Below are 26,990 nucleotides of genomic sequence, written 5' to 3'. Positions count from 1 at the left end.
GAAATTACCTGGAAGATGTGCCAGTTGTCAATTAGAAAAGATTTGCCTGCCGATTGTATGGAATGAATGCAGAGTGACGTTTCCGGTTATGATCCATGTATTAAAATTTTTAATAATAACACAACTGTTTCTGAATAATGGCCTCAGCTGGTCACATCAAGAAGGAATTACTGATGATGCTTCACTCGGTGGCAGACGGTGAGCTCCGGCAGGTCTCACTGGGAGGAGGGGATGATGGTCACCTCTCTGTCGGATATTTCAAGAGAAAGACGAGGCTTTCTACTCCCGTAAAGAGTTCCGGCCTCAGAAACTCGGAGGCGGTTCTACCCTGTCCTAGGGTCGCTGTGAGTAGGCCTCAGCTGGATGGCAGTGAGCGTGGGTTTGGAGCATTGGCAGAATTAGGAGTCGGGCTGCTAAGCACAAGGTTAACCATTGAGTCCACTAGCCCCTCCTTGAGAGGACGACGAGGGTATTCGTTTTCTTAAAGCTTTAGAGCAGAGGGCACTCAAAGTGGCAGTGCTGTCCTGCCACCCTGAGTCAGAATCGATGTGTTGCCAGCCACTTTGGTTTGGTTTGGTTTAGGGGCCGCTGGCAAGGTTGAGGGTGTTAAGTTGGGTTCTCTAGAGAAACAAAATCATTGGCGTCAGTTGCACGTAGAATGATTTATAGCAAGAAATGGCTTACACAGTTGTAGAAATAAGTAAGTCCAGCCTTGTTTAAGTCAGGCTTCTTCTGACATGGGAAAGCTGATGAACCGGAAGCAACAGGAGACCAGGAAGCCAGACCAGCATGCAGAGGCCGAGACAAGAGGGGCCGCACACTGGTGCAGTGGGTCTCAGCCTTCCTAATGCCGCAGCCCTGCACTACAGTTCGACACCCCCCACCATAAAATAATTTTCATTGCTACTTCATAACTGTATTTTTACTACCATTATGAATCAGGTGGGTCATTTAAACAACTGCACTAGTGCATGTAGATGTCCAAAGTTGGCTGAATGAATCCACTGTCAGTAGTCTGCTGTCAGGTCCTGTGATTGGGAGTGACAAACCCCAGAGGAGACCAAGTATGTTAGTCTGGGTAGACTAGAGAAACAAACCCACAGAAACTCACATAAGTGAGAGTTTTATATAAAGGTTAATTGTACCTTAAGAAAGCATCTAAACCCAGTCCAAGCCCATATGTCTGATATTAGCCCAAATGTCCCATAACAATCTATAAAGTCCTCTTCAGACTCATGAAACACATGAAATGGCGCTGAATTCAGGAAGACCCCAGGCCAGTGGGTAGGAAGTCTTGTGGGTCCAGTGGCGTTATAAGCATCTCAGCACTGGCAGGGTCTCCATGTGGCTTCTCTGGTTCCCAGGGCATGGGGTCTATCAGCACAGTGCCATTTGTCTTGTCAGGAGAGAGTCTCCAAGGGAGTGAGCAGAGACAAGTGTCCACTGCCTCCAAGGAGGAAAACCGGATTTCCCAGAATTCTCAGGAGAAGGCTATGCCCACACAGAGGCCTCACTGGATATGATCTGATTGACAGAGTAGACTCCCCCCCTCCTCACTTGTAATCCTCTCAAATTGACACCAGACTATGTAACTACCACACGGAGGAGCCATCCTGGTGGGGCATTGACCAGAATGAGCTTTGACAAAGTGGCAAGTGAGTGTTTCTCCAGCAGGGACGAGATCCCCAGAATGAAGCAACACAGATTGGCATTAGTCAGCTGATGCTAGTTTTGAGAGGCTTGGATGATGTTAAGATGGATTTCAGCTCTGAGCTTTTGTTATGAGGGTGAATGGAACCTCGTGGAAGTGGCCCGTATTAATGTGTTTTAATTTGACCCAAATTCTACAATTTTATACAATCAGAGGGCAAGGACCCAAGAGGGAGGAGGGAAAGATTGAGATGGAAAGGAGAAGACGCAGATGTAATTATGGTAGAATTTGATCATCTTTTATCTATCTATCTGTCGATCTATCGATCGATCTATCTATCTATCGTTCTATCGGGACAGCTCCTGTGTCATTCCCTTCTTATGCTCAAATTCATTGTCCCACCTTGGCGCCCCGGTAGTTTCACAGAGGGAGACAAGTTGCCTCTCGGCAACTCCTGTCTCCACTCAGCCTGTGAAAGCATCGGGGGTGGTGCTTCTGGGTCTGGGCAATAGAAGTACCACTTCAAATCAATAATCAGATTCAAAGTTGGTTATGTTTTGTTCTCACAATGTAAAGGCAATTCTAAACCATGTCAGCGATGACATACTGTCTTCCCAGGGTCTGATAGCTCTCAGTGTGCCCTGCTCTCCTCTCCCTAAGCCAGGGCGTTTTGGTAAAGGGGTTGTTTTTGTTTGTTTGTTTGTTTGTTTGTTTAAGAAACACGAATGAGACAGCCTCTCCTTTAACCATGATACTCTTAGACATCTAATGACCTTTTGTTTTCTTCTCCTCTTATTCTTTTGTATGTGTTTAGGCAAGGAAACAGTTACTGTTCTTCCAGGAGCCTCTTACTTCTCCAGCGATGAATCATTTGCAATGATTAGAGGGTAGGTAATAGCGGGGCCCCTCATGTTTCACGTGGTGGGGAGGGAGCTGCGTCACCCCCCCACCCCCACCCAGAGTGAGTTAGCAATGCTCTGAAATCCAGATTTCAAACCGGTTCATTCTGGTCCCACCTCCTGTTGGGAGTTATAGTTTCTATCCCAGATCACCAAATCAGTATCTACATTTACCAAGATCCTAAGGTGATTCCTGTAGATTCCCAGCTCACCTTTATGTGTACATAAAATTGTGATTTGGTGTAGTCTGGCCGGGAATGGAAATTTCCAGCAGGGGTTGCACCAGAATGAACCTCGTGGAAGCCCTGCGTGAGACACAGCACATCCGCCAGCCACACACTGTCATGGGCTTCTTGTTTGGCTGCAACAGTTGGTGAAATCATTCAGATGGAAGGTTGGGAACTGAAATCTGTACTCTGCTGTTACTAAGCAGTCCCCCAAATGGGATATTTATGCAGGTGTATGTCACCTGTACCCACCTGAACACCGTTCACTTTCTTTCTGAGGATCAAACACTGTGTTTCGAACTGTGCATTCGCGTTCCAGCTAATGGCTGCCTGAAGTCCAGTTGCATCAGGCCTTCGGAGGGGTTTATTCCAGTTTGCGCCTCTACTAGGAATTTGCCTTTCCAGCCCAGACACACTGAATCCAAATCTGCATTACTAAAAGTTCTTGTTAAAATGTAGACTCTGGCCAAATTTATCTAAGCCGGAAGACAAATTCTTAGCAGGGGTTAAACACAACTGAACCAGCTCTACTGAGGGAAACGGATTCTCTGTACAGACCTTTTTGTTTTTGGGGGATAACATTTTTAAAGAACCCGGAGTGGTCATTTTTCAACTTGAAAGAGATGTATAGTAAATCTGAGCTTCGAGTTGATCTATTAGGATTTCAGTTGCAGAGTGAGTGGAAAGCTGATACGTGGGGGTGTGGACGCACCTGGCGATGTTCATTGATGGTGGCTTTTTAGCCAAGGCCACACGAAGCCTGCGAAGTCTGTGTCACAGCTCCCTCTCTGTCTCTCTCAGGGGCCATGTTGATTTAACAATGCTGGGCGCAATGCAGGTTTCCAAGTACGGTGACCTGGCTAACTGGATGATACCCGTAAGTAGCAACTTTTATTTCTTACTTTTCGGGGAGTCAAAAGAGTTAGCTTTTTCGGAAAAGAAAAATCCTGTCCCATGGTCACGAGCGCTAGATAATTATTGAGAAAGTAAGCAAATATCTCAGTGTTCATTTCTTCTGTGACTCAAATTCCAATCGGGGAGTCACGGAGCATATTCCCGTTTGCTAGCATTGCTCTGTCAGGGGACACTCACAGTAGGCAAGGCTGGACCCAAAGCACTGCTGCCTCAGAAAAGGAGAGTCAGAGGAGGTGAAAGAGACACATTAAGGAAATGGGCTGATTTCGCCCTGATGAAAATAGGAAACACAAATATTGATCATGTTAGGAAGAATAATTAAGACGATCCTTAATTTTCTGTGAATGCTCTTATTATTTGTAGTGATCAAGCTGCTCTTTGGTTATGCTATTGATGCATGTAGCATCACGTTGTCTCCTCTCCTGGGATGAAAGCCCCGTGGAGATTTTAACAGACATTTAAGGCTTGCTCTCTTTCTGTGCTAAATAGTCATACTCTTGACTTTCTAAATTGTAATTGCTTTTGCATAATTGTGCCCCTTTCCAGCTCATGGGCCCCACCACTGCATCATTTCAACCCACAATCTCTTTGTGATACCAAAGAGGATTATGTGATCACTAGGGAATGAAATGTGTGCAGAAAACCTCTTTAAAACAAAAGCGATTCTCTTATTTCTCCTTGCCTCTATATTCTTTATTTTACGAGGCACTCTTGTTTAGCTGGAAGGTAACGTCAAGCGATAATTTCAGTTCAAAGTGTAAAGGGTTTCTCAGCAGCGACTGGGGATTTCAGAGCCCCCGGGCAGCCAAATAAGGGGCAACTTTTGGTCTCTCCCCATCCAGAGGAAAAAAGAGTGATAAAAATCGAAAGACACATGGAAATAATTTGTCCAGTAGACCAATGGACCACACAAACATAAGTGTCCCCAACCCTGACCAGAAGAACGAGATGATTCCTGGCTGTCGCTATCAAATTAAAAAGCCCTGGAGAAAAAGTGGAACGGAACTCTAAATCATAAAAGAAATCAGGCTGACTGGTTGGATAGAGACCGGTGCTATCCTCAAGACCATGGTCTGGACGTGACTCACTAAGCTAGACTGATCGACAGTTTAAGATCCAAGGGGAAGCATTTACGAAGTTCAGAGGGTTAGGAAAGACGGAGGAAGGGGAGCGGGACATGCCTGGAAGACGTGCTGGTGCTTTGAGGGGATTGCAAAGGATGAGTTGAAACGTGTACGGATTGTTGAATGTAAAATCAGGATCTGCTTTGTAAACCTTCACGGAACTCAGTAGAGAACATCTTGGGGTGCTGATCTCCGGGCGTCCTCTAGCATCAGCTGGTCTGGTAGGTCTGGACTTTTAAGCGACCCTGTGTAGGGTTTCTGAGACCTTTCCCCCGAGGTGATTTGAACCGCTGACCTTTTCGTTAGCAGCACTGCTTACCTCACAGTGCCACCAAGGCTGCGCCAGGGCAGTATACAAAGATGAAAGGAGACAAAGGCATGGAGTGTATAGTGGAGCTTGACCCATGTCGTTGCTGTCGCTGTGAGGGCCGTAGAATCGGCCCTGACTGCTAGCTACCCAGTGCTCCACAGATCCAAGCACCACCCAGCCCTGCACCGTGTTCCCAACTGCTCTCGGGTTTGGGCCCCGCGTTGCAGCCACTGCGCCCGTCCATTCTGTGGAAGGCCTTCCTTTTTCCGCTGCCCCTCTACTTTACCAAGCACGACACCCTTCTGTAGGGGCTGGTCTCTCCTGACCACACGTCCAAAGTATGTGAGATAAGTCTCGCCATCCCCGCCTCCAAGGAGTGCTCTGGCCATACTCCTTCCGTGACAGTTGTTCTTTTGGCAGTCCATGGCACGTTCCGTGTTCTTCACCAGCACCAGAATTAAAATACACAGACGGTTCTTCGGCCTTTCTTACTGTGTGCCCAGCTTTCACAGGCACATGATGCGACTGAAAATACCATGGCTTGGGGCTTGCCTTTAGGGAACTTGGGCCTCTTTACAAAGTCAGTACAAGTTTTGTGTAAAGTAAGATTGAATGCGCAGAGAGGCTGCAAGTTAGCACAGTGTGCCTATAATATATTTGCGGTGTATAGGAAAACAGCATGTCACCAGTGTCCGTCAAAGTGTTGCACAGCCAGTTAAGAGTTCTGGGTATCATTTATCACTTTCTTATATGAGGGGGCTGCAAGAAGTCCACGGAAAAGTGGAATTGAAAGATAATGGGGTTTTCCACGCAAACTTTTTGAAGCCTGCCCACACCACCACTACCTTGTCCAGCTTGAAGCATGTTTCCAAAGGAGTGGACTTAGTGGGGGACTCTCAAATGATCGAGGAACACTATGTCATGTTGGTTGAAAAAAGTGACCGGAGGTTGGTTGGTGTCAAGTTGTCGTTTCTGATTATAATTCCCCTTAGTAAGTGCTAATCCTGCCTCTGTGTGGGTAGCAGGGTGTATATTTTGATTCTTCAGGATCCAGGGGAGTGTAAAAGTTAAGACCATGGGCTTTATTTTGGAGTAGATCTGGTTTGAACTTCAGCTTGACTGCACTGTGGAGCAAATGCTTTTGTAAGGATCAAGTGGAAATAGAGTGAAAAGTGAACATTCTCGCACTCCATAACGATGGACTATTGTTTTCATCATCTTTGATCATTAATTGCTCAATATTGCAGAGGGAATGTTTACTTTAAAGTACACTGCCATAAGTAAGGCTGGATTACCAACAGTCAAACTCTTAGAAAACACCTTTTTTGCCTTTATTTGTAGGGATAAGATACAGCGTAGCCTCATTATTTAGTGTCAGTGAGCCATCTATTTCGGTTTGTCCCAAAGATTTATGTTGCTTCATAAAATGTAGAAGTCTTTTTATTGCAAGATCTGGGAGTCAAGAAGCTGAAAAGTTCAACTTTATTATATCGCTTCTTATTTACTTTTCTGTGCTTACTGAGTTAATGATCTTTCTTCAGTGGCTGTGTAAGTCTTGCGTTTCTCTGCATCCTGGCATCCCCATCAATCTTCACCGTGTCAGATTATAATAAACATTCAGCCTCTGAGGCAGACAGCTGGTGCGGATGCTGGGCCTCTTATCCTTTAATAGCTTCTTAGTATGCAGCAGTGGTCCCCTGCACACACAGGTGTAAGCATTTTGTCCGGAGCATCTGAAGAGGGGAAATTCGGCAAAGGGGCAGCTGGGGCCTTGTGGTTCCTTGCTCGTGGAACTGGTGCTAAGCCTCAGGCTGGCTTAGGAAAGGCAGAAAGATGAGCCGTCCATCGAATCTGCATTCAAAACGGCTCTGGTGCCGCCATGAAGCCTATTTTTGGAAAGCAGCTGCCGTAGATTATGGGCTTGTGAAGGGACGCAGACGTGGACGCTGCGCTGTGGGAGCTGTCCGTTATGTGCACACAGCAGTAGCAGGATGGCAGAGCAGCGCAAGGTCCGCTCCCTCTGCGGGAAGGAGGGGGGGCAGGCATCCTTATGGCAAAGGAGAGTGCGATGTTTCGATGCCTGGTACTTGTTTTTCAATTTTCACCCGCGCACTGAAAAGTACGTACAAGTGAACGTGGCGACGTGCCTGTGTTCATAAACGGGCCCCGCTTCTCTAAACGTGTGCTGTCTGTTGAGTTAGGTCTCCCGTCTGTCTGCTGAGAGCACCGAAGGTGATTGTATCAATGATTGAGTCTAGTGGCCTTACCCACCGCTGCGGTGCCCAGTACCCAGTGGTGGGGATATATGTGAGTAAGCTTATACGCACTCTACATATGAAGATAAAGCGGATGTTGAAAACCTGTAGATAATGCTTTCCACCTGGCCCTCGGGTTCAGGAAAGCGTAAACCATGAGTGAGGAGAAAGAACAGGCGGATGATGCAAACACAATGGGTGATACGGATGGATGTGGGCCAGATTGTTCAGGGATATGTCAACTCTGTTGGTGTGACACCGCAGAGAGCCCCCGGGAGTCTGACCTGTCTGTGTTTAGGTGTGGGCCCTGCCATTTATGAATGGCATTCCACATCTTTACTCCCCAATAGATTCATTTTCAAAATGACTGTTGACTTTGTGGGGTTGTTTTGAGGATTAAGTTAATTCATTCAACCTACAAGGATTTATTAGCTATGGGCGAAGGGAACGTGGGAGAAAGATGAGGCTGTCTGCTCCCATCAAGGGGGACAGTCTTGGGAACCCTAGCAATCACTTAGGCTCCGCCTTATAAAGTCCCCATGAGTTGGGTTGACTCGATGGTAGTGAGTTTGGGTTTGCTATTAAGGCCCATTAAGGGTTTGCTAGTCTAGGCTTTGGGGGATGCAGCAGTTAAAAAAAAATCATGCAGTGCCCTGTGTCTGTGGGTCGTCAGCTAAGTGAGGGGCTGGCATGCATGTCCTTACCTGCCTCCATGGTTGGGTAAGAGGCTTGGCATCACACCACATGTTTCTTCAGCTGCATCCTTTAGGCAAGCTATTCCCACTTCTCTTCTGTCTTGTTGAGGATTCCAAGAGTCTTAGACATTTTTTATTGTTTTGGTTTTGACAATTATCAATTCTGCTTCTGGGTATCTGTCTCAGCTCGTGGCGGCTGAGAGTTCTCATATGAGAATCTCAGTCGAGAGGAGAAGGAACCCTGTCTCCAGCCAGCTAAGCACTGCTTTGGCCTGTGGGCCTTTTCTCTCTTGCAGTCCTTAGTTCTGTTCATCAGCAAACTTGTGTGCGCAGATGGCATCTTCCGTCATGGTTTCTGTACATCAGGATGTCCCTTCCAGCCTCGTCTGCTGCTCACCTGACTCAGAGGAGCGGAAGACAGAAAAACCTGCCCATTCAGCCAGAAAACGCAGACTCCACGGACCCACTGGGACAGTGGGTGATTTTCTGCAAAGTAAATACCTTCCCCACGTGCATGGAAAGACCTTTACTTCCTGGCAATTAGAGATTCACTTACTGCTTGTCCAGTTTACATGAGGGACAGAAACAGATTCCCTCTTGTGTTGCAGAAGGAGTCCTGTTGATGCAATGGTTACCCATTGGGCTGCTCACCGCAAGGTCAGCAGTTTGAAACTACCAGCCAAAGACAAGGCCTTCCATACAGAGTTCCAGTCTTTGGAAATCCACAGGGCAGTTCTACCCTATCCCACAGGATTACTGTGAGTCAGAATCAGCACGATGGCAGTGAGTTGTATTGCAATTTTAAAACCAGGCATACATGATTTAAACGTGCTATTTAAAGATATTATTAGGAGCCTAAGTTGAGTATCATTGTTGTTTACTTGGATACTTTGATTATCCAGAAAACTGATATCTCTGAAAACATCATGATGAAAACTGATCCTTAGTTTTTTTTTTATTTATAGCCACTATTTTTTCAGGCAACATGTATATTTACAGATTGTAACACATTTGAAATATTCTTCTTAAATGGAAAAATTCTGTTTACTTCAAAGCCCCTGTAATGATTAAAGGTTTAAGGTTTTTAAAGCCATAGCTAAATTCTAAATCTTGCGATCATTTAATAGAATTTAGTGCCCGTCAGGCCAGACTTTTTATAGTAGTTGTGTGCTATTGTCATGACCCTTCTACTATTATAAGGAAAGAAAGGCCACGGGTGTTAACTCTTCAGGCTCCCGTATGTAAAAAGTAAGGAGACGGATCTGAGTCCGTCTTCTTTGCTGTAAAGCCCGTGTGTTTTTCATTCTGCCACAGTGTTCTTTTGGGGTGCTGGGGGGAGTACACTTGGCTGCTAACCTTCAGAAGAAAGACCGGGTCATTTGTTTCTGAAAAACCAGCTGAAAACTGTGTGCAGCACAAGTCTGTTCTGATAAACGGGTCGCATGAGTTGGATTCAGCTCTGCGGCAACTGGGTTTTCATGAGAGAAGCAGCGTGGTCTGCCAAGTAAGCATCTTCCCCGCATTTGTGGAAGACATAAAAATATGATCCTTTCCTTGTGTAGGGGGAGATCTATTGCAGTTCAAAGAATGCTCATCCACACCATGTGTCTGATGCTAGTTCAAGGTGGAATTTCACAAAGGCACTGGATCAACCATTGGCATTTCCCCCCCTTCTGCATCACATTCTGAAGGTCACCGTTTCCTCCTCACAGAGTTCAGTCCAGTCTTATATGTGAAATACTTTGTTCATTTGATTTCCTCATTCAGATTTTTTATAATTGGCCAACTGAAGAATCCCCTGGAAGAGTTCTGGTCCTCGGGTCTGATCTGACCTTTGGTATGTTTTAGCTATCCGTGATGTGCTCTGCATATACCTTTGGCTATGAAAAGTAAATTTTCAATACTTGAATAGAAAACAGTGAAAGGAAGCTATAGAAATACGATATAATCGCTGAGATCTCTTTGCAGAGTGTGACGCCTGGTAGCATAGTGGCGGAAACCTTGGGAGTGTGAACCCAGGAGGTCCGCTTCAGGAAATACTTGCAGTCTGGGCCGCACTCTGGGGCAATGCCACTTTGTCCTCTGGGCTCACTGGGAGTGGGAACGGAATCGACAGCATTGGGTGTTGTTTTGTCTCTTGGGTTCCGTTGCGGAGAGTTGGTAGTCGGGTCATGTTTAGGTTGAAGGTTATCCTCTATCTCTCTCTCGTTCGTTCTGGAGAAAATGAGCGATGAGTGAGTTTGATATTTGCAATAAAGTTAATCCCTTTGGCTAATGGTGCATTTGTCTGACTACAACGGCCCCTTATTAAACAGCCCACTTAAAAGGAGGGGGAGAAACATTAAAGATGATGCATGATGCCTCCGAGAAACTCATGAATAGTAATGTAATAAATAACGGTGCTGCCGATGCCGCTGAGCAGGGAGTACAGCCAGGAGGCCGATGACATTGAGACCCTGCAGCTACAGGTTAATGAGTCTTGATGACTCCATTTTATTAAATGACTGTATTTAGTGTATCCCATTTGTGAACTCTTTCTCTAGTCATAGTTTAGAAATAATTGTGTTTTTTAACGTTTTGTTGTGAATTGGGTGAAAATTTAGAGAGCAATTCACCTTTTCCTTCGTCTCATTCATTGCAATCCCTCCCTGTAACCTAAGGTATCACACTTCCCCTCTACACTACCTATTGCCGCTCCTCTGCCTTTTCTAACTCTTCTGAACTTAGTTGTCGTGTAAATGTCTTTTTTTTAAATCATTTTATAGGTGCTCATACAACTCTTATCACAATCCATACATCAATTGTGTCAAGCACACCTGTACACATGTTGCCATCATCATTCTCGAAACACCTGCTTTCTACATGAACCCTTGGTTTCATCTTCTCATTTTTCCCCTCCCTCCCCTCTCCTCCTCCCCCCGACTGAACCCTTGATAATTTACAAATTATTATCATTCTCATATTTTACAACATACGAATTCTCCCCTCACCCACTTCTCCGATGTCTGTCCCCCAGGAAGGAGGCTATATGTAGACCTTGTCACCTGTTTCCCCTTTCTCTCTCACCTTTCCTTCAACCTCCCGATATTGCCACTCTCACCACTGGCCCTGAAAGGATCATTTGTCCTGGATTCCCTGTGTTGCCAGTTCCTATCTGTGCCATCATACATCTTCCGGTCCAGCCGTATATGTAAGGTAGAATTGGGATCATGATAGTGGGGGGAGGGAAGCATTCAAGAACTAGAGGAAAATTGTATATTTTATCGTTGCTACACTGCACTCTGACTGGTTCATCACCTCCCCACAGCTCTTCTGCAAGGGGATGTCCAATTGACCACAGATGGGCCCTTGTCCCCACTCTGCACTCCCCCTTATTCACAGTGCTATGATTTATTTATTTGTTTGGTCTTTGATGCCTGATACCTGATCCCTTCGACACCTTGTGATCTCACAGGTTGGTATGCTTCTTCCATGTGGGCTTTGTTGTTTTTCAGTTAGATGGCCCCTTGTTTATCTTCCAGCCTATAGGACCCCAGATTCTATATTTTGATAACTGGGCACTGTTAGCTTTCTTCACTGCATTTGTTTATGCACCTACTTTGTCTTCAGCGTTCCTGTTGGGGTAGGTTAGTGTGCTTCTTCCATGGGGGCTTTGTTGTTTCTGAGCTAGAAGGCCGCCTGTTTATCTTCAAACCTTTAAGACCCCAGACACTATATCATTTGATAGCTGGGCTCCATCAGCTTTCTTCACCACTTTTGTTTATGCACATACTTTGTCCTCAGCTATCAAGTTGGGACAGACTGGTGTACTTCTTCCATGTGGGTTTTGTTGTTTCTCAGCTAGATGGGTGCTTGTTTATCTTCAGGTCTTTAAGACCTCAGATGCTTTTTCTTTTGGTAGCTGAGCGCCATCAGCTTTCTTCACCACATTTGCTTGTGTACCCATTGTTTTCAGCGATCGTGCCAGGAAGGTGAGCATCTCAGACTGCCAAATTATTAGAACAAAGTGTTCTTGTGTTGAGGGAGTACTTGAGCAGGGGCCCACTGTCCATCTGTTTTCTTAATACTAAACCTATAAACATATGTACATAGATCCATTTTCCCCTCATCATGTATAAATATATTTATATCTGTATATGTCAGTATTTAAATCTCTATGACTATGCTTTGCCTCCTAGTTCTTTCCTCTATTTCTTTGTACTTTCCCCTTGTCCCACTCTCCTGTTTAGCCTTCATTTGGGTTTTAGGAATTCCTCTCTGTTACATTGCCCTTGATGCAGCCCTGCCAGACCTCTTACACGCTCCTTGCCACTGACTTTGGATCACTTGTTGTTCCCTTGTCCATGAGTTTAACACCACTTACTTTCTCCCGCCTCTCCTACTCCCATGTCCCCCCAGAACTGTCATCCCGTTGTTCTCTCTTCTGGCTTGTTTATCCCGCCTATCCCTTCCAGGTAGACATGCTATGTACCAAGATTGATTATTCTTAAGTTGTGTCTACCTCACCAATATTGTTCTCCTTATAGATCTGTGCATCGTTTGGCCTGAAGGGTCACTCAGGGCTATATTCTTGGGGGGTATCACCAGTCTCTATCCAGCCAATAAACATGACCTTTTAAAAATACTCTGTTTTGTTATCCCCCCCTTCCCCCTCCTATTCAATACAAGACATTCTAAGGCAGGGGTCCTCAAACTTTTAAAATAAGGGCCAGTTCACTGTCCCTCAGACCAGTTGGAGGGCCGGACTGTAGTATATACAAAAACTGTGAACAAATTCCTATGCACACTGCACATAACTTATTTTGAAGTAAAAAAAACAAACGGGGCAAAAACACCCAGTGGGCTGGATAAATGTCCTCGGTGGGCCGCGTGTGGCCCCGGATGCCGTAGTTTGAGGATGCTTGTTCTAATGTAATCCTTTCAGAGGGGTTGGTGATAGTAACTGGGTACCATCTAGTTCTTCTGATCTCTGGATTGTGGAGACTGATGTTGGAATTGTCCATTAGTTTACTGGGCCAGTTGTTTCCAGGCGCCTTGATTTTCATTACTCTTCTTTCCTCCAGACAGGCAGAGCTTTTAAGACCGCTGTCTTTCTCACCGACGTAGGATTTAGAATGTTGTCCTTCAGATTATGTCATGCCAATTGACCTTGACACTCACAGAGACCGTAGTCCTGAGCTCTCTGGTCCAATGACACATTCCTTCAAGGTGTTTGGCGATGGCTGAGAATTTTCATAACTTTGCCTCCTGCATGCTCCACCATATTCACGGATATATTATATGTCCTCTGTCAACTCTATATAGGATTTGTGATGGTGTTCATCATGCACAACAGAACAAGCCATTGCCCATCCCTGCCCTGCATCATCAAAATTGTGGTTATGTTTGTTGCCATTCTTACAGCCACTGTGTCCGTCCATCTTATAATTCTTCCCAAGTAGATTAGTTTGTCTTTCTGGTAGTCCACGATCCTGTGAATGTTCCTCAAACCCACCAGCCATTTCTCGAGAGGGAGATGACATTGACTGCTCCCATAAAGATTCGTTCTCAGAGGCCTGTGGAGTAATTCTACTCTGTCCTGCGGGGTTGCTATGAGTCAGAAGCTACTGAATAGTAGTGGGTTTAGTTTTGTTTTTTTAATAGGAGATTATTAGGACTAAAATACTCCTTATAAATTATTTTGCTCCAGAACATCACATTTTAGCTGTATAAGTACCACTTTATATATATATATATATACTTTTGTATGGGAGTTAGATGGTTAGGCTCGTTAAAACTATGCATGGAGTAAGTATATTCTTCGTGGAGGTTTCATCTTTGAGAGAAACCCAGAAGCTTTAACTCAGGTACATGAGCTTCGACATATTCTAGTCACGCACGGTCCGTTTTACATATCTCTGGTTTATCATTTTAGCCTAGGACATCAACACTGCTACCCAAGGGATGTTCTGATTGGTGCATTGACACTTTGAAGTGGGTTCTAGCTTTGATCTTTGGAACCACTCTTTCTGGTAGAAATTCTGTATTAATGTTCAAATAATGAAGAGCAAAAAAACAAATTAAAAGCCTATTATTATGAAGGAGACAGATAAGCCTATCATCAAATAATCAGACACTGAAAACCTTTTGCGCAAACATTATATAAGTCCTTGTAAAAAATACAACATTTTTCTTGTGTTTTTCTTACTGCCAGAACTTTATGAAAAACAAGTGCATTATTCTGGCACTTAGAAGCCTTTATCGGCGAACATATTTTCATCCTGATGGTAATTCTGCTCTTACGCTTGTCATTTTTAGGAAATTTAATTTTCTTAAATGATGGTTTTCAGGTTGGTGAAAGATGTGTGCTTTGTTTATGAGAACATTTAGACAGTTTTATAATTTTAGCCCTGAAGGATCTGACTGTATTTTTAGAAATCGTTTTAACCGAAACTACAGAAGCCATCTCTACCTGTTCGCTGTCGGTCTCTTGAGTGTATTAATTAGCACCATCCAACAGATTAGCACAATAAGAAAGAAAATTAGTGCAATAAGTTCAACCTAATGAATATTTTAAAACAGAAAGCATCTTCAGTGGGGCTTCAATGACCTCTTTTGCGATACAGGGGTGAGACCTAGGCCTCATCCAGTTCTTTCTCTAACTGGTTCTCTAATGTCAAGTAACTTATTTGAAAATTTTCCATGTATTATTTTCTCTTTTAAAAAATTACTGATTTTTTAGAGATAATTTTATTGGGGGATCTTGCAGCTCTTATAACAATCCATACATCAATTGTATCAAGCACATTTGTCCCCATTATCATTTTCTAAACATTTGCTTTCTATTTGAGCCCTAGGTATCAGCTCTGCTTTTTCTCTCTTCCCTCCCACCCGCGTGACCCCTTGATGAATTATAAGTTATTATTATTTTCATATCTGAATGCTGTCTCCCTTCATCCACATTTCTGTTGCTCATCCCCCTTGGGTGTGGGGGTTATGTGTCAATCAATGTGATTGGTTCCCCCTAACTCCCCTCCTCCCCTCACCTTCCCCCTACCCTCTTGGTATTGCTGTACTCTCATTTCCATTCCTGAAGGGTTTATCTGACCTGGAGCTCTTATCTGTACCAGTGTACATGCTCCAGTCTAGCCAGAACTGAAAGACAGGAATAGAGTCATGATAGTGGGGCACGAGGAAGCCTCAAAGAACCAGAGGAATATTGTGTGTTTTATTATGATATCCTGTGCCCTGGTTGACTCATCCCTTCCTTGTCACCCTTCTGTGAGGGGATGGCCTATTGTCTACAGATGGGTTTTGGGTTTCTGCTCCAACACCCCTCGTTTTCAACAATGTTTTTTGTTTGCTTGCTTTCGTTTTCTCATGATCACACAGGCTGGTGTGCTTCTTCCGTGTGCGCTTGGTGCTTCTCTGCTTCATGGCTGCTTGTTTAACTTCAAGCCTTTAAGACCCCAGATGCTATATCTTTTAATAGCTGGGCATCATCAGCTTTCTTCACCACATTTGCTTATGCACCCATTTTGACTTCAGCGATCATGCTGGGAGGGTGAGCATCACAGAATGCCAGGTTGTTAGAACAGAGTGTTCTTTGCTGAGGGAGGCTGGAGCAGAGACCCAATCTGTCCACTTCCTCAATGTATTGTCATAAAAATATATGTCCGTAGGCTAATGCATGAAATAATATATTTATTGATGTACACACCTATGTTTATACCTCTATCAATAGCTTTGTTTCCTAGATCTTTCCTCGGTTTCCTTTTATCTTCCTCCTATTTGCTCTTTTTAAAAGGAGAACATGTTAATCTTACTTACTCTAAGTCTGTAAGGACTGTTTAGGCAAGGGGGAATCATCTCCAAGGGACAGTTTAAAAGATACGGACAGGTTACGGCTTACAATGAAAAACTAACCTCAAAATTTAAAATGGCTTTGTCGGCATGTACCTCACACATCACACGATGTAATCATTTAATCATGTTGAAAAGAGTTGTGCAGTCATCGCCACCATCAAGGATAGAGCATTTAATTCTTATGCTCATTGTCCTCAGCTCCTCTTTTTCCCTCAGCCGCTCCCTTCATGCCCTTAGGTAATTATTAATACAGCTACTGTATCTCTAGATTTACCTGTTCTGGATTTCATATGCAGAAAATCATACACAACACAAACAGGAAGCAAACAAACAAACAAGCAGGACAAATCACAACCGAAAAACCTCAATAGAACAGAAAGCAGAGAATATTAAAACTGAAGTGAAACGACTTTAGAATGGGTCAAAAAGGAGATTAATGATAAGGTACTGCATTTTAACCTAACGGCATCTTCCATAGTGACCTTGTAGGACACGGTAGGAATGCCCTTGTGAGTTTCTGAGACTCTAGCTCTTTATAGGAGCAGAAAGCCTCGTCTTGCTCCTGTGGAGCTGGCTGACCTTGCAGTTAGCAGCTCACCAAGTCATCACTGTGAGTCAGCACTGACTTGATGGCAGTTAATTTTTGAGGCATCTGCCGAAGTAGATTTTACAATGCTCTCTGTCTGATAGCAAGTCTATTCGCATCCCTGAATTATGATCCGAAGGCGATCCATTGGATGCTTAATTCATGTGGGGATCCTGGAAAAGAGTTTTGGGCTCCTGCCATCATTCATAACCTTCTGAAAACTGGGTTATCATCATCGCAGCCTGATACCGTTCCTGCCTTTGGACTTGGATTTGATTATTTACAGCCCTGGGATCTCGCAGGCTGCTGTGCTTCTTCCATTTCGACTTAGTTAATGATTCACTCAGATGGCTGCGGTTCAAAGGCAAACCTTTAAGATCTTGATGCTAGCCTTTGTGATAGCCGAGCGCCATTTTATTTCTTCAACATATTTTGATATAGTACCGTTATCTTCAGTGATCTCTTCATGAGGGTGAATATCTAGTGAGGCCATGTCATCAGACCTAATAGGCTAGAATTAAGTGCAAGTCCCAAATCCACATACCTTATGATGTATATGTGTCTCTGGGTCACGTCATTAACATTTTATGATAGAGAACATTATAAATCATCTCCCTGAGGCATAAGTAATTCTGTTGGTAGTGTCATTAATTTAGCAAGTGATAGAGAATTTAAAACACGGTTGAGAAAAGGAAGTCATATAAGCACAGGCGATCTTCAGGCTACACGACATGAATTATTACTTGTACAGATTAAGCCCTTAAGAGACTGGACCTCATTTACACAAGCAATGAGGGATGGGGATAGGGCACAACTTTCGGTAACTCACGTTCACAAAGGCAGAACTGATCCCTATCGTGAGAAAAAGCAAGGACAGCACGAAAATAGCAAATACATGGTTAGCCCCTGGCACCTACAATGGGAGCGATCCAAACCCAAGCTCAGTGACCACCAGTTGACAACCTTGGGAGAGCCGCCATCTGCTGCTGCTTCCCCGGGGGCACTTCAGGCTACAGCCCAAGGTCGTGGGTCAGTTCCTTCAATCTTCTACAGGTGACTCTGGGGTAAATAGCAGTTTGCTTAATGGGGTTCCCACATCAAATGAAGCGTGCTGTGGCCTATGGAGGATGTTCTATTCCTTGAAAGCACAGTCTGAAGACCCAGTAGTCGATAGCACACGACCTGTTCGGCCCAGGACTGGATGGAAACTAGGGTCAAAAGCATCCAATTAGAAACACACTGCTGGATGTAGTCTGCCCTTCAAAGCTCACTGCCGTTGAGTCCGTTCGGACTCACAGTGACCCTATTGGACAAGGTAAAGGTGTTCCTGTGTGTTTCCTAGATTGTAACTCTTTATGGGAGTAGAAAACCTTGCCTTTCTCCCCTGTAGTGGCGGGTGGTTTCAAACTACCGACCTTTGGGTGAGCAGCCAAATATGTAACCATGGTTAAGCATTTTTTCCTAAGGGACTATTGCCCCACCTGGCTTGCCTCCCAACAGATGTGCAACCCCTTCCTCCGAGGCATACAGGCCCCTCTCCCCTCCTCTGGACCTGGGTTTCCAGCAAGGTTTGCTTATCATTCATGTCGGAGTCACTGTCCAAATGGTCTTCTCCCTCTCAGCTCGTCTTGAGACACTGACTCAACTGGGGCGAGGTTTCCTCTGTCCAAGGTTTTATGATGTACACAGAAAGGGGGCCACTGGACAGGCTCTCTTTCTTGTCGATTGGGAGACGGGATTAGACGGTTACATGACCTGAGAGCAGACGGTACCTTCGTCTTGGTGTTTATCATTATAGCAGTGGGCTCCTCCCACATGTGTCCTTTTGTGATTGATGACCTTCACTCGGCATCAAGATTTCCAGACCCCTCCCTGCCCTGAGGTGTTTGCTGGTTTCATCACTGGTTTTTAGGGATGTACAGTATTCCATTGTGTGTCTGTACCTGCCTTTCTTGATCCAGTCTTCCACAGTTGAGCCTTTAGGCGGTTTCCAGCTTCTTGCTATTGTGGACTATGCTGCAGTGAACATGGAAGAACATACATCTGTGTATGTTCTGTCTCTTGCTTCTTTGGGGCGCATGGCCAGCAAAGGTATTGCTTGGTCATACAGTATGTCTTTTCCAAGTGCCACACCGCTTTCCACCATGGTTGTATATTTACAAGCCCATCAGCCACATATAATGATCTCAATCTCTTTGCATCTTCTCCAACATTGATTGTTCTCGGTTTTTAAAATATTGAACTATTGTTGTGGGTATAAGGCGATAAGCTCATCAGTTTTGAACAATGATTTTTTAAAAAGTAATTGTGTATAGAATTTCTACAGTCTGTACTTGTAATTTTTAAAATCTGTAATACGTGGCAGGAGACATTGCTTTGAAGGGTTTTTGCCACTGTGTTTGATTAAAAGACACACACCTTACCTTAGAAATAAAGTATCTAGCATAAGGACGAGCTTGTCAAAATAACAACGGCCTAGATGGTAGGAAACTTAAGAAAAAATAAAGCAAATACCCATAATTTTCCTTCTCGTTGTTTATCTAGGTACTAACACATACCTGTTAGCCAGTTTACTTTGTATTAATAAATGTCGAATGCTGCGAAGGAATGAACTTCAGTGAGGATTTGAAAGCAAATGACAGATCCACTTACTTGATGGAAAATCAGTTTTTTCTGAAGAATTGGATTTTGTCAAATCTTTTAGCCATATACTCAGCATGTTTAGAGAGGTCTTCCCAGTGGGAAACCAAAGAATCTCTGTCTTGTTGAATTTTGACTGAAAACACACACACACATACACAAGCAAGCCATAAGTGCATGTTTTTTCAGAACTGTTGATTGTGAAATAATTGTAGGTATACGGTAAAAGCTGCAGAGAGTACGGAGAGTTCTAATCCCCTTGGTTTATATAATCTTCCGGTACCACAGTGTAGTCATCAAAACCCAGAGCTCCAGGCTGGTGCTTTACCGGCACAGGGTCACCATGCTCGGAATAAACTCAGAGTCAGTGAGGTGAGTGGGCTTTCAATTGAACTCCTTATTCTGTTTGCATTTTGCCAGGTTTTCTGTTGTGCCCTCTTTCCTGTTCTAGGCTTTGATCTAGGCTATTGTCAGCCCATTTGTTGTCATCTTTTCCCGGCCTCCTCTGGTCAGTGACTGTTGCTCAGTCTTCCCTTCATCGGTATCAATCGCTCTCACTTTGAGGAGTACTGTAGACGGTCCCCGAGGCTGATGTACTGATTTCCCCCCAAGACAGGCTGAGATGAAATTTTGGAAGAGATACTGCAGAGTACCTCTCTCGTCACTTCATGTCTTTGCTACACGATAGCCACGTGGCATCCCTTTGTGATGTTTACTTTGATCACTTGTCTAAGGCTTTTCATTGGATAGTTAATATTGTCCCCCCTTTCCTACTTTATACTTTGGAATCAAGCCCCTCCTCAAAGGTGTGGTGAGAATGTAGAATTAAACTCCTAGTTTTTAGAGGAGGCTGTATCAGATGTTATTTGGAATTCGTCCAGAAGGCAGACTTCTTTATTTAGTCATTTATTTATATTAGTTTGGATTTATTTTTATTTCATGTGTTGAGTTATAACACAATGCCTTATTATTTTTTGGCTCAAATGGTTCCAGCTTTGGCCATTGACAGTTTGGTCCTGATGACATCCTCCCTTCTGTCATCTGCACACTTCCCTTTTCTAGTAACAGAGGGTGCTCCATGCTCATCTTACATTTTCATTGGCTTTACAGTTAGCTGTTTTCCTAAGAGCCTGTTTTTTTTGGCTTGCTTTCTTACATTTGAGAATGGTAGGTAGAGAGCAGAATTAGAGTGCTGCATGTGTTTGTTACTATTGGGGTCTCGTTGCTTCTAGACCTTTCCTGTGACACCAGAGAGTTCATCCTGATTTGTTTTCTACTTCATGTAGTTCAGCATCTAGTATCACCAGCTCACCGCATAGACCGAATGAATATGGTGAAATGATGCAACTCTAATCCACACCTTTCCTAATTTTAAACCACCCGGTAGTCCCTTGTTTTATGTAACGATTACCTCCTGGTCCATGGTCATGTTCCACATGACCACAATGAAGTGTTTTGGAATTCCCATTCTTTTCAGTGCTTTTGATAGTTTGTTGTGATCCACACAGTTGAGTACGCTCGCACAGTCAAAACCCAAGGAAACATCTTTGTAGGATGCTCTGATTTCACCCATGATCCAGCTGACATTAGTAATGAAATCCTTCAATGCACATCCTTTGCTGAATGCAGCTTGGATTTCCGGCAGTCTCTGTACTGCTGCAAGCAGTGTTGAATTGCCTTTAAAACTCTTCTATAATTTGTTCATTCTGTTGGCCACCCTTATGTGGAATGGGTACAGATTTGAATCTCTCACAGTCAGTTGGCCAGGTACGTGTCTTCCAGATTTTTTGGCATTGGCTAGTGAATTCTTCCAGTGCTTCGTCAAGTTGTTGAAACATTTTAATTGGTATTCCATCAATTCCTGGAGGCTTGTTTTTGACTAATGCGTTGTGTGCTTGATATTTCTTCCTTCCCGACCATTGGTTCCTGCTCATTTATGACCTCCTGAACTGGTGCAATGTTGACCAGTTCATTTTGGTGCAATGGCTGTATTGTTTCCATTTGCTTTCGATGCTTCCTGCATTGTTCAATATTTTTCATGTAGAATCTTTCAATGCTGCAACTCTAGGCCTGAGGTTTGTCTTCAGTTCTTTCAGCTTAAGATATGTTGAAGGCAGTCTTCCTTTTTTGTTGTCTGCCTCGACGTCTTTGTGTATTTTACTATAATATTCTGTCTGCTGAAGCTGCCGTTTGAAAGTTTCCGTTCAGTTCCTTTACTTCATTCTTTCTTCCATTTGCTTCGGCTGCTCTGTGATCTAGAGAAAGTTTCAGTCTTCCTGGCACACATTTTGTTCTTCGTTTCTTTCTTGTGTTTTTAAATGGCCTTCTGCTTTCATTTATGATGTTCTTGATGTCATCCCCAAACTCGTCATGTTTTTTGTCAGTAATGTTCAGCGATTCAAATCTGTTCTTGAGATTTCCTCCACATTCAGATGGGATATACTGAAGGTCATATTATTTGCTTTTGTGGACTCATTTTAATTTCCTTTAACTTCAACCTGAATGTATGTATGAATAATTTATGGCCTATTCCACATCAAGCATCTTTAAAATGTACATCAAACTAGGTGCCCTATTTAAATAAATCTGAAATAATCAAGTTTTTATTTACATAGTGATTTTGAATATGGCTTTGTGTAATGGAGGTAACAACTAGCCCTAGTATTATGGTATTTATAGATGGCTTTTAAACCATTAAGATCTTAAATAAAAGATCACTTTTGAAGTGCAGGAGTTAGAACTCTGGTTTATCAAGAAATGAGTTAAGTTCATATGTATAGACGTCTCTCTTTTGATATTTTTTTGTATTTCACTTCAAAAACAATATATAACAGGATCCAAAGTGGCAGACGGGGAAGGCCCCTCTACAGATATTCTACAACAATGACACGAGGAACCAAGTGAAATGAATATATTTGAGGAGATTTCCAAAAGCTTGTGAAAAATTCTGTGATCTTTTCATTGTCCACACACTTGTTGAAGCCCCCTTTCTAACTGCGAGTCTAGCAGTTCAAACCCACCAGGTCCTCTTGTTTGGAGAGGCCGTAAGCCCCACTGAAGGTTCACAGCTTACAAACCATCTCAAGATGTCTGCATTCAGTTAACCTGATGGCCGTGCATTTTGTCTCTTTTATTCCAGTCTCAGTATTTTGCTTATAATGACCAGATTGTCACCAAAAATGTTTTCCTGTGTGTGTGTGTGTGTGTGTGTGTGTGTGTGTGTTAACATGCCACTGTTCTCCAAAGAGCGCTCACTTTTCTTTATCACTTCTCACACCGTTCCCCTCCTCTGCCCTACACTTCCTCTGACACCGTTGGCTTAAAGCTGTAAGATGGTAGAAATAAACGGCCTCTCAATTTTTCTTAATGTGAGTCTTTTAAAAAATATCTATTATTCTAACCTACTCCATTTCTTGTACCATTCTTAATTTCCACTGTGTTTTTCTCAGATGGAAGCTCTGAGTTTTGATCTTCAGCCCAGTGCTTGAGATGTTAGAAATCCCAGCACACACACACACACACACAGTACCTCTCCACCCCCACCCCCCAAGCGTGCCAGGGACATGGCTCTGTAAATTCTTTTTCACGCTCAAAGTGGGCCTGTTGCATAAACATGTTCTTTTAGGGCTCAGACTTCATACTGGTCTCCTTGTCTCCTCACCAGAAGAGTCCACAGGCGTCCCAGTCCTGAGGGAGGGAGGGACAGTCTTTGGATTAGAGTTTTGCAGCCTTCAACTTGCACAATAGAAAATAATTTAAAGACTCGCCAACAGCGGTGTGAGAGGCTTGCCAGGAGTGTGATAGCTAGGAGCCCTGGTGGCCACTGGTTCTGGTTCTCGCTCCCTGCTTCTCTTTACAGACCTTTCAGATCCAACCTCTCACACTCTGTTTCTCCCCTGCCTGCTGCTCACACCGCTCACACCTTACCTGTCATGCCTGACCTCTTCTCCCAGCCAACCTAAACTCGCCCCGAGGACTCAGAGAGTAAAAGTGCTGCCAGGGGCTATTTCCTGTTTCCAAAAGAATCAGAAATCATTTCACATTCTACGTGAATGAATTGCTGAGAAGAGTGATATATTTTAGTACATGCAGACACATACAAATGGTTAATAGTTACTTTCCATGTGTGTATCAGCTGTCATTCTTCTTGCGATTTTTAAAGAATAGCCTAAAAGTAATGAAGCCTTTAAAGAATGTCCCCCACCCCTAGAACACCAGGGTGAACTGGCCATGTGAAACTACTGTGCCTGTCAGTCCAACACGTGGTCCCCGGTGGGCCATGTCAAGCAGTTGTCATGTGTTTCTCTTTCTGACCCAATGGGAGGACAAGGCTAGGTAAGCAGAAAACCGCTTATGCACGTATTTTTAAATACTGTGCTTCATCCTCTGTCTGGATGATGCCCAGGACCCGATGCTGCAGTGCTTCTCCTTGTTAGATGCTGTTGAGTCAGCCTTTGACTCACAGCCGCCTGCGGCCGTCACCGCGGGACTCTGCCAGGCCTGTGTCCCCTCCCCGTCATTTCTGTGTCTGAGCCATTATAGCAGCCCCTGGCTCAGTACCTCTCCTGGAGTGTCTTCCTCTTTTTCACTGTCCAAAACTTCTCCAGGAACCAATGAACTCACCACCACCACCCCAGATTGCTTAAGGGTTTATTTGCATCTCTGCAGAATTATGAATAGATTCGATGAAAATTGAGTTTCTCTCTGTTCTGTCGTTCCAGTAAGCAGAGAAATCAGAACTTCTCCGAAGAAGTTAATGTATGCAACATGACTCATTCATAATCAAAAAGAAATTCAACCACACCTTAATTGTGCATTAGCAAGAGAAAATAGATTGTTCCTTACTTCATGCTATGAATTTAATAAATGCTCATTAATTTCCCAACTGATGCTGGAGTTATGACCTACAATCAATTTAACATGCATTGGGATTTTCTTATGAGATTTTATGCGTGAAATAATATTCCCATTTTTAATCAATGAATGGTATCCATAGTTATGGAAAATCAGAGACTCGGAATGGTTAATAAATAGGCGCTGAACTCAATCTTTGTACTTGAAGTTCATTGATGTTTTTAGGAGCCAAACCTATTTGTGGCTTTTTAAAAAAATCTGTGGCATTTTTAACCTACATGGATGATCATATGCTGAATGAATTCTAGCTAGAGAGTAAATATTCTGATCATCATCATAAAATAATTTTCCTTTCCTGGGGACATTTTGTTTCATCATGTCTCACTTATAGTGAGCAACATATTGAAGAAATGTTAGCATTTTTATTCACTCAGATACAGTTTCCCCAAAGCAAATTTTCATTCTCATAAATTATTTTTTTAAATTTTCATATATTCTTGAATTAGGAAATATATCATGCTTATCAAAGAATTGAATATTTGTCAGTGTGTGTGTGTGTGTTTGTGTGTGTATCTGTATCTGTATACAAGGAGGGGCTTCAAAAGTTTGTGGGCAAATTCAATTAGCTCTCACTTCTATTTTCCCACAAGCTTTTGGAGGCTCGTGTGTGTGTGTGTGTGTGTGTGTGTGATCGCATAGTTAAAATGACACCGATGCATTTAATGAATGTGGGTCTATAAATATATTTTTAATGTCTAGCATTAGTGCTATTGTAGTTAATCGAATTATAATAGAATTTCTTGTTTTGCCATTTTAAGGGTAGTGGGTTTACTGAAAAAATTTTTAAAATCATACAACTCCTATCACATCAATAGTGTAAAGCACATTTTTACATTCGTCACCCTCATCATTCTCAAATCATTTGCTCTCCACTTAAGCCCCTGGCATCAGCTCCTCATTTTTCCCCCTTCCTCCCTGCTCCCCACTCCCTCATGAACCCTTGATAATTTATAAATTATTATTTTGTCATATCTTACACTGTTCGACGTCTCCCTTCACCCACTTTTCTGTTGTCCATCCCCCAGGGAGGAGGTTATATATAGATCCTTGTAATTGTTCACCCCTTTCCAACAACCCCTCCTTCCACCCTCCCAGTATCGCCACTCTCACCACTGGTCCTGAAAGGACCCTTTGTCCTGGATTCCCTGTGTTTCCAGTTCCTATCTGTGCCAGTGTACATCCTCTGGTCTAGCCAGATTTGTAAGGTAGAATTGGGTTCATGATAGTGGGGGTGGGTGAGGAGGAAGCATTTAGGAACTAGAGGAAAGTTGTATGTTTCATCGTTGCTCCATCGCACCCTGACTGGCTGGTCTCCTCCCACGACCCTTCCATAAGGGGATGTCCAATTGCCTACAGATGGGCTTTGGGTCTCCAAACCCCACTCTCCCACATTCACAATATGATTTTTTGTTCTGATGATGCCTGATACATGATCCCTTTGATACCTTGTGATTGCACGGGCTCGTGTGCTTCTTCCATGCAGACTTTGTTGCTTCTGACCTAGATGGCTGCTTGTTTACCTTCAAGCCTTTAAGACCCCAGACTCATATCTTTTGATAGCCGGGCACCATTAGGTTTCTTCACCACATTTACTTATGCATCCGCTTTGTCTTCAGCGATTGTGTCGGGAAGGTGAGCATCATGGAATGCCAGTTTAATAGAGCAAAGTATTATTGCATTGAAGGAGTACTTGAGTGGAGGCCCAATGTCCATCTGCTACCTTAATACTAAATCTATAAATATATGCTATGCACATAGATCTATTTCCATATCCTCATGTATACATATATTTACATATGTACATGCCTTTATCTGTACCTTTATATATGCCCTTTCCCTCCTAGCTTTTTCCTCTATTTCCTTTTACTTTCCTCTTTTTCCACTATCATGCTCAGCCTTCATTTGGGTTTCAGTAATTCATCTTGGTTATATTACCTTTGGGTAATGACCAAGGGTACTGGAATTTTTGAATGCAAATAGTAGTGTCAGCCTTAGCATTAGAATTTTCATTCTTGATTTCATGTAGTCTTGAGAACATGATAGCTTATTACTAACTATTCAATTGCTGTTCAATGGCTGCTATTTCATCTAATAAATATTAGGTAAATGTTCACTCAGTGTTTAATGGTTCAGGTATTAATGTTCTTATGACTTCTCTGAGTACCTTAGAAGCGGTATCTCCTCACTTTGAAAAAAGTAAAGAGAAAAAGGAAGTTTATTGTGATAACTATTGAATGATAATTATTTAGTATTCAGAACTGAAGAGAATATAAAAGGATCACATGTCCTTCGACACATGTCCATCAGACGCAGAAATATAGTGTCTCTACTCCACTCTGGGCACAGGAGTAGGACCTGGGAGCTGCCAGACAGGGGACTTCCACTTTGCCGATTTCAAAGTGAAGCTTCAGTTTAACATCTTGTTTCTGTCACTCTTGGGGCAGTGTTCATTTGCCTTAGGTTAAGTGTGCCGAGAGGCTGCTCCCACTGGAGATGACAATGTGTGTGTGGGAGGAAACGGAAAGACAGGGGTTGATGGGGAAGCAGCAGCCAAGGGACCAAATTACAAATTAATGGCTGCCTTGTAGCATGTTCAGATTTGGAATCAGAACCTTTATGAAGGGTTAAGTGCATATACTTTGGGGTCTCAATTTCCTCCACCCTTTCTCTGGCTTATTTCTCCTTAATCATTCCTGGAGCCCTTTGGAATTGGTCCCAAAGTGGATAAGGGAAGGGGTCATTAACACGCCAGGCAAACCTGAGCCGGCCCTGGGCGCTTGGCCCCCTGCCTCTCTCCCGGGCCGCCTCCAGGGTCTTTGCCATGTCCTCACATTGCTTCCTAGCTTTGGGTTTGTTTTGTTTTTTCTCCTCTGGGTGCTCTTTTCTCTCTTGATAAAGTCGTAAGCTTGGCTCAGCCTCCCGAATAAAG

General features: G+C 43.4%; 1 protein-coding gene across 2 annotated transcripts in view; it reads left to right on the top strand.

Moving 5' to 3' along the window:
- The window catches only part of OXCT1 (3-oxoacid CoA-transferase 1), a 172,482-nt gene that overhangs the window by 97,435 nt on the left and 48,057 nt on the right, over positions 1-26,990 (top strand). For both annotated transcript variants that reach the window (XM_075540976.1, XM_075540975.1), the window contains exons 12-13: positions 2,466-2,538; positions 3,579-3,654. In XM_075540976.1, coding sequence (XP_075397091.1) covers positions 2,466-2,538; positions 3,579-3,654 — 149 coding nt within the window. The remainder of the gene's footprint in view (positions 1-2,465; positions 2,539-3,578; positions 3,655-26,990) is intronic.

The sequence above is a fragment of the Tenrec ecaudatus genome, chromosome 2 (genome assembly GCF_050624435.1).
Source record: "Tenrec ecaudatus isolate mTenEca1 chromosome 2, mTenEca1.hap1, whole genome shotgun sequence".
NCBI lineage: Eukaryota > Metazoa > Chordata > Mammalia > Afrosoricida > Tenrecidae > Tenrec > Tenrec ecaudatus.
Note: the sequence above shows the minus strand (reverse complement) of the source record. Positions and strands in the feature narration are given on the sequence as shown.